At 38.3% G+C, this 10499-nt stretch overlaps 1 protein-coding gene across 1 annotated transcript; it reads right to left on the bottom strand.

Moving 5' to 3' along the window:
• Nucleotides 1-7656: 7656 nt before the first annotated feature.
• LOC148121527 (olfactory receptor 2D3-like) lies at nucleotides 7657-8589 on the bottom strand. Its single transcript, XM_087907684.1, has one exon. The coding sequence runs from the start codon at nucleotides 8587-8589 to the stop codon at nucleotides 7657-7659; it is 933 nt and encodes a 310-aa protein (XP_087763810.1).
• Nucleotides 8590-10499: the final 1910 nt, after the last annotated feature.

The raw sequence follows: 10499 nt of genomic DNA, 5'->3' as shown, positions 1-10499 counted from the left end.
ACAAGATCAACTCCAAAAAATCAGTGGCACTCCTATACACAAAGGATAAAGAAGGAGAGAGGGAAATCAAAGAAACATCACCTTTCACGATAGTCACAAATAGCATAAAATGTCTTGGGATTAATCTAACCAAGGAAGTGAAAGACCTATTTGACAAGAACTTTAAGTCTTTGAAGAAAGAAATTAAGGAGGATACCAGAAAATGGAAAGACCTCCCCTGCTCTTGGATTGGAAGAATCAACATAGTAAAAATGGCAATTCTACCAAGAGCAATCTATAGATTCAATGCAATCCCCATCAAAATTCTTCACAGACCCTGAGAGAAGAATAATCAACTTAAAATGGAAAAACAAAAAATCCAGGATAGCCAAAACAATCTTATACAATAAAGGAACTTCTGGAGGCATTACCATCCCTGACTTCAAACTCTATTACAGAGCTACAATATTGAAAAGAGCTTGGTATTGGCATAAGTACACAGAGTAGACCTATGGAATCAAGTAGAAGACCCAGATATTAACTCTCACACCTTTGAACACCTGATGTTCGACAAGGGAGCTAAAGGTATACAATGGTAGAAGGATAGCATCTTTAACAAATGGTGTTGGCATAACTGGATGTCAACCTGTAGAAGAATGAAAGTAGATCCATATCTATCACCATGCACAAAACTCAAGTTCAAATGGATTAAAGACATCAACATTAATCTGACCGTTTTGAACCTGATAGAAGAGAAAATGGGAAGTAGTCTACAAGACATAGGCACAGAAGACCACTTCCTAGGTAGAACCCCAGTAGCACAGACAATAAGAGAATCAATGAATAAATGGGACCTCCTGAAAATGAGAAGTTTCCGTCAAGCAAAGGACACTGTCAGTAAGACAAGAAGGCTACCTTCTGACTGTGAGATCTTCACCAATCCCTCATCAGACAAAGGTTTGATCTCCAAAATATATAAAGAACACAAGAAACTAGGCACTAAGACTCTAATTAACTCAATTAAAAAATGGAATACTGAACTGAACAGAGAATTCTCAACAGAAGAACTTTGAATGGCCAAAAGGCACTTACAGTCATTCTCAACCTCCTTAGCAATCAGGGAAATGCAAATCAAAACAACTTTGAGATACCATCTTACACCTGTCAGAATAGCTAAAGTCAAAAACACCAATGATAGCCTATGCTGGAGAGGATGTGGAGTGCGAGGAACACTCATCTATTGTTGGTGGGAATTCAAACTTGTGCAGCCACTGTGGAAATCAGTGTGGCAGTTTCTCAGGAAACTGGGAGTCGACCTCCCTCAGGACCCAGCAATTCCACTCTTGGGAATATACCCAAGAGATGCCCTATCATACTACAAAAGCATTTGTTCAACTATGTTCATAGCAGCACTATTTGTAATAGCCAGAACCTCGAAACAACCTAGGTGCCCCTCAATAGAAGAATGGTTAAAGAAGGTGTGGAACATATACACATTAGAGTTTTACTCAGCAGTAAATGACATCTTGAATTTTGCATGCAAATGGATGGAAAAAGAAAACGCTTTACTGAGTGAGGTAACCCAGACCCAAAAAGAAGAATATGGTATGTACTCACTCATAGGTGGATTCTAGCCATAATTAAAGGTCTTTGAGCCTATAATTCGTGATCCTAGAGAAGCTAAATAAGAAAGTGAACCTGAAGACAATCATATAGTTATCCTCCTGGTTATTGGAAGTAGACAAGATTGCCAGGCAAACCTGGGTGCACAGGGAGGGGCGGGGTGGAAGTAAGGGGAGATGGTTGGAGAGAATGGAGAAGGGGAGGATTGGGGATAGCTTGGGGGAATTGGATGGCAAGGAGGGAGGAAGGATGCATATGGGATCAGAGAGGTATATATCTCAACTAAGGGAGCCATTTTAGGGTTTGCAAGAGACTTGATTCTAGAGGGGTTCCTAGGTCCAAGGAAAGGTCCCCTGATTGTTCCCTGGGAAGCAGAGGAGAGGGTGCTTGAACTGGCCTTTGCCCATAACCATACTGACGAATATTTTGCATGTCACCATAGAGCCTTCATCTGGCGATGGATGGAGATAGAGACAGAGACCCACATTGGAACAATGGACTTAACTCCCTAGGTCAAAATGAGAAGCAGAAGTAGGGAGAACGTGAGCAAAGAAGTCAGGATCAGAGGGAACCTTCACCCTACGGTGGATGGAGATGGAGACAGAGACCCACAGTGGAGCACTGGACTGAGCCTCCAAGGTCCAAATGAGTAGCAGAAGGAGGGAGATCATGAACAAGGAACTCAGGACTGTGAGGGGTTCGTTCACCCACTGATACAAGGGGACTGATCTAATGAGAGCTCACCAAGGCCAGTTGGACTGAGACTGAACAAGCATGTGATCTAACCGGATTCTCTGAATGTGGCTGACATGGGGGCTGTCTGAGAAGCCATTGATAATGGCACTGGGACTTGTTTTATCTCCATGTACTGGATTTTTGGGATCCTCGTCTGTTTGGATGCTCACCTTCCTAGACCTGGAGGAAGGGGGGGGACTTGAACTTCCCACAGGGCAGGAAACCCTGACTGCTCTTAGGACTGGCGATTGAGGAGGAGAGGGAGTGGGGGGAGTCGGAAGGTAGTGGGAGGAGGGGAGGAAGTGGAAATTTTTATAATTTAAGAAAAGAAAAGAAAGAAAAAGAAGCTTATGCAGCAAAGAACACAGTAAATAATCAAAAACTTCAGCCTACTGAGTGGGAAAAGATCTTCAGCAACCCCACATCAGACAAAGGATTGATCTCCAAAATATATAAACTCAAGAAATTAGACATCAAAATTTCAAATAACTTAATGAAAAAATGGAGTACAGAACTAAACAAAATTCTCAACAGAAGAACTTCAAATGAACAAAAGGTACTGAAGTATGTGTTCAGTATCCTTAGCTATCAGAGAATTGCAAATCAAAACAACCCTGAGATACCATCTTACACTTGTCAGAATGACAGAGCTCAAAAACACTAATGATAGCTTATGCTGGAGAGGATGTGGAGTAAGGGGAACACTCATCCATTGCTGGTGTGAATGCAAACTTGTTCAACCTCTTTGGAAATTAATATGGTGGTTTCTCAGAAAATTGGGAATCAACCTATCACAGGATCTAGTATTACCAGTCTTGGGCATATACCCAAAAGATACTCAATCATACTACAAAGAAATTTTCTCAACTATGTTCATAGCAGCATTATTTGCAATAGCCAGAAAGTGGAAAAAAAGATGTGCCTTAACTGAAGAATAGATAAAGAAAATGTGGAACATTTACACATTAGAGTACTACACTGGGGTAAAAAAAATGACATCTCTAAATTAGGATGTAAATAGATGGAACTGGAAAACACCATCCTGAGTGAGGTAACCCAGACCCAAAAAGATGAATATGGTATGTACTCACTCATAAGGGGATACTAGCTGTAAAGCAACAGATATTCAGCTTGTAGTTCATGATCCTTGAGAAGCTACGCAAGGAGGTGAACACGAAGAAAAACATATATAGATTTACCTGGAAAGTAGACATAGACAAGATCATCTGACAAAATTGGGATGGGGACAGATGGGAGGGTAAAGAGAAAGATGAGGAGAGAAGTCTAGTATTATGAGAGGGTTTCAGGCTACCCTGAGGACTCTTGAGGTTCCCATGCCTTTGTCACAATGTTCAAATTAGAGGTTTCTGATGGTAGTGTGAAGTGTGTCTGATAGAAGAACAACTGTTCCTTAAAATCTATAGAGCAATTGTTTCAGGACTATGGATACCATAATTATTGGACAGTAAAGAAACTCACGACAATTACATGGGATTTACACATAATCTATATACAGCATGTCACATATTTTCAATCATTCTACAGATTAGCTATGATGCCTAAACTGTCTTCTGCTCAAAAAGATCTTTCATAGGTTTGTTAAGGGTCTCAATCTATAACCTCGAATTTGTAGGTCTCCTACTGTAGCCTCCCAGTTGCCATAAAAATGTTTTTTATCAAAACATGTGTATACTTTGTATTCACAACCAGTTGCAACATTGGATGCAGAATCTACAGATATAAAAAGATAGCTTATTGTTCATCATCTGTATGACAGTCCAAGAACGAATGACTACCAGAAAATTCAAGACCCTTGTCTGTGTTCATACTCAAAGCATTCTGCTTATGGGGTCTGGAGAGATGATTTGGTGATTAAGAGCACTTGTTGCTCCTCCAGAGGACCCTGGTTTGATTCCTAGAACCCACTTGGTAGATTACACTTGGTAGATCTACCACTTGGTAGATTACAAGTCTGTATCTCTAATTCTAGGAGATCTGTCTCCCTCTTTTGGTCTCTGAGGGTACGTTGGACACGCACAATACACAGAGAGAAGTGTTGAGCAAATACTTCAACATATAAATAAATAAATAACTATTTAAAACTAAGATAAACACTACTTTCTCTAATTAAAAAAGTATACCATAGAAAAAAGAAACATATACATATATGCATGTGTGCATATATGGACTAGCTTACAATACTGCAGCTTTTGCTGTATTCTTTCCATAAAAGGAAGTCTACTACTCCAGGAAATAACAGGAAGAATTGACAGACAGTTCTCTGCACTAATGGAGAGACAATGGTGGGAGGAGGCAGCTACATGATGAGAGGAAAGCTGTTCACACTTAAGCTGTGAAAGTGGCTTGCTCTGACAGCGTAAGCTTTCTCAAAACAGGTTACCTCAGTGACTCTGACTGCCTATATGTAGAAGGAACGGCCGACCGCCTGTCACCTGCCTAGCTTTACCCCCGAAATAATTACATGGAAACTGTATTCTTTTAAACACTGCCTGGCCCATTAGTTTTAGCCTCTTATTGGCTAACTCTCACATCTTGATTAACCCATTTTTAATAATCTGTGTAGCACCACGAGGTGGTGGCTTACCGGGAAAGATCCTAACCTGCATCTGTCTCAGAGAGGAGAGTCATGGCGACTGCCTCACTCTGTTTTCTTTCTCCTAGCATTTTGTTCTGTTTACTCCGCCTACCTAATTTTCTCCTATCAAAGGGCCAAGGCAGTTTCTTTATTAACCAATGAAAGAAACACATAGACAGATAACCCTCCTCCATCACCTATACACTATGTGTTCACCTGGCTGCTGCTACACAGTAACTGATGGTCTAGGATCTAGATTGTGCCAGGCAATGTCATCTAAGCATTGCCTTTAGTCTTAGATTTTCTTAGCCTGTTGACTGCTCTAATTTTCTATTCATGGTCAATACACAGTTTTTATAAACAATGTGATTCAAACATGACTTTATTTCATCTTTGTGATGTCATGAGTATAATTTTTACATTTTTAAATTTATTTTTAATGTTAAAGTGCTGAAACATTATTACTTTTTTATCCATGTAAAATAAATTTTGTCTTTATTGAACTACTCTCCTTTTTCCTCCTTTCCTCCCCTCTCTCTTTTACCCTCTCCCATAGTCCCCAAGCTATAAATCAAGAGATTTTTTTCTTTTTCTAATTCCCAAGTAGATTAGATCCATGTGTGTCTCTCTTAGCAACCTCTTTGTGTAGGTTCTCTAAGTGAATTGTAGACTGGTTTTTCTTTGTTTTCTGCCTAAAAGCCACTTATGTGGAGCAAATTTGAACATATTGGCATAGGAGATCACCCCAGTAGCACAGACCATGAGACAACAATTAATAAATGGGACCTCCTGAAAATAAGAAGCTTCTGCAAAGCAAAGGACATTGTTAACCAAACAAAACAGAAATCTACAGAATGAGAGAAGATCTTCACTAACCCTACATTGGACAGAGCTGATCTCCAACATATACAAAGAACTCAAGAAATTGCTCACCAAAAGAAAAAATAATCCAATAAAGATGGGACACAGAGAACTCTCAACAGATGAATCTAAAATGATTGAAAGACACTTAAGGAAATGCTCAACATCCTTATCCATCAGAGAAATGCAAATCAAAACAACTCTGAGATTTCATCTCACACCTGCCAGAATGGCCAAGATCAAAAACACTGATGACAGCTTACACTGGAGAGCATGGGGGATAGAGGGAACACTCCTCCATTACTGGGTTAGCACAAACTGGTACAGCTGCTTTGGAAATCAGTACAATGATTAGTCAGAAAATTAGGAAACAACCTACCACAAGACCCAGCAGTAACACTCTTGTGTATATACCGAAAGGATGTTCAATCATACCACAAGGACATGTGTTCAACTATGTTTATAGCAGCTCTGTTTGTCATAGCCAGAACCTAGGAAACAACCTAACTGCCCCTCAACTGAAGGAAAAATAAAGAAAATGTGGTACATTTACACAATGGAGTGGAAAAAATTAATGACATCTTAAAATCTATAGGGAAATCGATGGATCTAGAAAACATCATATTGAGTGAGGTAACCCAGACGCAGAAATACAAATATCATGTGTCCTATAAAATTTTTTCAATATGTCTAGTTACAGAGATATGACCAGTTTGTTAAGGGAGCTAGCCCTAGAGTCACACTGGTTAGCACTGTGCCATACCTGTGCTTTTGAACACGAAAGCAGACATGTAAGATCAACTCGAGGAAGGGTTATTCCCAGTTCTGATATATCAGGTGTTCTTCCAATATCACCTTGGGCTGAGAACTCAGCCAACTTCCCGATCATAAGAATGGAGAAATAAGGACATCATTCTCAGTCTTTGGGAAGCTGAGCACTTGGATTTAGCTGGTATCTCCATGGGCCTGGGTGTGACTGCACTTTGAAATGGAGCTTGGAAACCACTTCAGTCCAACCCTCATTGTGCTGTATATTATTTATTTCAGATACTATGACTACTGTGGGACAATCATTATCGATTTTTAAAATTCTAAATGTAGCATGTGACAAAATTGGAGACTGGGGATGTCATTATTGTTGTACTGCTCTTCACTAGAATTTGAAGGTAGGAATGTTACAAATTGAATGCAATACAAGATTTTTGCCTGCAAGCAAATTTATAAACTCAAAATGCATAATTATCTCCCTTCTGTTCCATATTGAACAGTTTTTATAAGGTCATTGTTGTCTCAAAGTTGTTTCATAGTTTTGGCTTTCTCCAACAGTGATAACCATTATAAAACCAACTGTCATATTCTGTCACTCTGAGGAGCGAATGAGGGTGGGATGGGGGGGGAGATAACGGACAGGAGAAAGGGAGGAAAGGGCAATTTTGGCTAGTATGTAAAATATTAAAAATTTTAAATAAAAAAATGAAAACAAGAACAGAAAAAATAAACAACATTCTCTAAATATGTTTATGCATAATGGTAGGATAATATGAGTCCGGCAAGTAACTATGGAGTTTACAGAAAACAGCCGTGGATGTAAAAAGATTGGTTCACAAAAGCTGAGGTTTATAGAATTTTCTCACTATTTTAAATTTCTTTATTTTATTTGCATAATGCTAGTGGACAAATTGTCACAGATTAAGTGAACTGCACCCATGAATAACAGTCTTGGACAATGCTGCAGGAACAAGCATTCCTTGGCAAACATGAGTGAACTTTATTCTCAGATTAAAGATAGTCCACAATGAAAGTTGTTAAAATCATTCACGAATTTCAGAATGATTTATGCCCTGATTATCTCCTATACTCTGTTATCTTATCTCTCTTTTAAATACTTTTCTTAATGCCTCTTTCATATCCTTGTTCCTTAGGCTATAAATGAATGGGTTCAACATAGATGTTACAACTGAGTAGAACACTGAGATTACCTTATCTCCTTCATTCATTTTCTTTGAGTTGGGCTGCATGTAGGTAAATATTGTTGAGCCATAAAAGAAGATAACAACGATGAAATGGGAACTGCAGGTGGAGAAGACCTTGAGCCTCCCCTCACCTGATCGTATTTGAACTACAGTGAAGATAATATTCCAATAGGAGAAAAGGATGAGAGAAACAGGACCTAGGAGAATAACTACACCCATTGCAAAAATGACCATCTCAGCTGTGTAGGTCTCTTCTGAAGCCAGCTTCAAGAGTGCAGGAGGCTCACAAAAGTAATGATTGATTAGATTTGGTCCCTGGTATGACAAGCATAAAGTAAATGTGGTGTCTATTACAGACACAAATATTCCACTAGCCCAGGATCCCACAACTAGCAGGACACAAACTCTATGTGTCATGATGGCAGAATAGTGCAGGGGCTTGCAGACAGCTATGTAGCGGTCATAAGACATGACTGCTAGAAGAGAGCTTTCTGTACATCCCATTATGAGGAAAAAAAACATCTGCATTGAGCACCCAGCAAAAGAAATGGTCTTTTTTACAACTAAAAACTGGACTAGCATCTTGGGAACAATAGTTGTAGAGAAACAGAGATCATTCAATGACAGGTTTTTGAGAAAGAAGTACATTGGTGTTTGAAGTCGAGAGTCAACATGAATGAGGAGTATGATGAGCAGATTCCCAAACACAGTGAGCAAGTAGATGATGAGAAATACCACAAACAGCAAGAGCTGAGTCTGATGATCTGAAGAAAGACCCAGCAAGATGAACTCAGTCAGATAAGTATGGTTTTCATTGGCCATGGAGGTGTACATGGAGAAATTAGCATACAGGAAGCAATGAAATGTTGACTATCGTTGTCAAATCCAGAAAGTACAAATGTGATGGGAAGAAAAAAATAGTGATTATAAAGGCATTTAAGATGCTGGATTTTCTATTTATTGTATCCCTATACTGCTCCTAAAGCCAGTTGATTGATAGGTACATTGAAATCATGACTATATATACCTTGCCAGCACTCCTTTATGAAAAAGTGCTTCCCTCTATGGGGTAATTTTTCAACAGGTGTGTGCACAGTGTCAGGAAATATTTTCAGAGATATACATATTGTTATGACATAAAAAATTAAGGATTGTGATAAACATTTAAAGTATAAATCAGGGGTATAAATAAAAAATGGCTTTGCAAAACAAAGAATTCTGTCTTTGAAGAAAAATTCTTAATGATACATTCCATTTCACTGACAATGGTGATTATTTCTGCCTTGATTTTATCAAATATCAGGTGCAAATGACCATCTTCTTTATTTTGTTTTCTTAGGACTCTTTGTCATCTTCTGAAAAAAGAAGGAGGCATGACAAGAATATAACCTTGATAGCATGTAGATACAAATGAAAGAGCTCTGAGCAGACTTAAGCAATATCACATACTGTAGGGCCTTTAATGAATCCACAGGTAATGACAGGAATTTTCTGAAAATGACACAGTCATATGTGATCTGATTTGGGCTGCAGTTCGACAGACTGTGCAATAGACTGGATGTGTATTGGCAGGAAATCAGGCATTTGTGTAGTGTTGGGCAGAATGCACAGTTACTATCTTCAGTTTGGTGTATATCTGCAAATACAAACCATGTGAAGACTCAATATAAGATAAAGGATAAGTGACCAGAAAGGGGTAGGAAAGGTAAGTGGTGGAATATGAAACTTGAATGTTCCGAGGAATGACTGAAGCACCCATGCTCTTTTGAATGGAAGTGGTGTCAGAAAAGAAAGTCAGTTGTACTGGCCAGACCATATTAAGATATATTTTCATGGTCAGAAACCACAATCATGTTTGTGTTTCTACATATGAACCTCTATTCAGGTGTACAGTAGGAGAAATGTGAACAGAACCTTTCTTCTGAGCCATTTCGTGGTCATAAATTGCTAAGTGTAACTTGAGTCAAGGACACAGACATTAGCTCTAGTTAAAGAATTGCCATTAAGTTTGAATCTGAACTGTGTCAAGTCTAATCTGTGGAAGGGTGCAATGGACCAGCAAGATATTGTCAGAAAACACATTACAGAAATGAGTCCAGTAAGAAAGATCTTGACTCTCATTTTACTTTGAGAGGACAGGAGGGCCAGTGACAAAGTCAGTGCCATTGATATGTCTCTTGCTATGTGCTCATTGAATTGTCAGTTGCAATTTTCTTTGGTTATGAAATATTGTGAGTAGATTGCAATTCACATTTCTTAATTGAAATATAAATGATAATACTGTCTTTTGCAATAATATAACCATGGTTTTGAGAAAATATTTGCTTCAATATTTGTGTGCAGTGTGCAGTTTTGAGTACATAATTTTATCTATAATGTAAAATTTCTTATTATAGTTTAAAGCTTTAAGAAGAATCTTGTTAAAACTAAAAATGGTTAAGGATATCAATGAGAACTTCAATGCTGAACCCATTTTCCAATAGTTTTAGTAAGCGAATTTACCATGTTTTATTATGGTGAAGTTTTATGCAATGAACTGTGCCTATCTCTAAGTATAATTTGGTGTTAATATGTGCCTCAATAAGTATTATTGATGATATGTACAAAAATATCTGATTCTCACCTGACTCTAAGGATTTTGGGTAGTATCATTACCTTATTAATCCTAACATTCCTTATATCTGCATATCTTGGAAGAAAGTAAATATACAAAAATTTGACTAAATGAATGA

The sequence above is a fragment of the Myodes glareolus genome, chromosome 7 (genome assembly GCF_982192425.1).
Source record: "Myodes glareolus chromosome 7, mMyoGla1.1, whole genome shotgun sequence".
In the NCBI taxonomy this organism is placed as follows: Eukaryota; Metazoa; Chordata; class Mammalia; order Rodentia; family Cricetidae; genus Myodes; species Myodes glareolus.
The sequence above is the reverse complement of the archived record's forward strand: the minus strand, read 5'-3'. Positions and strand labels throughout refer to the sequence as shown.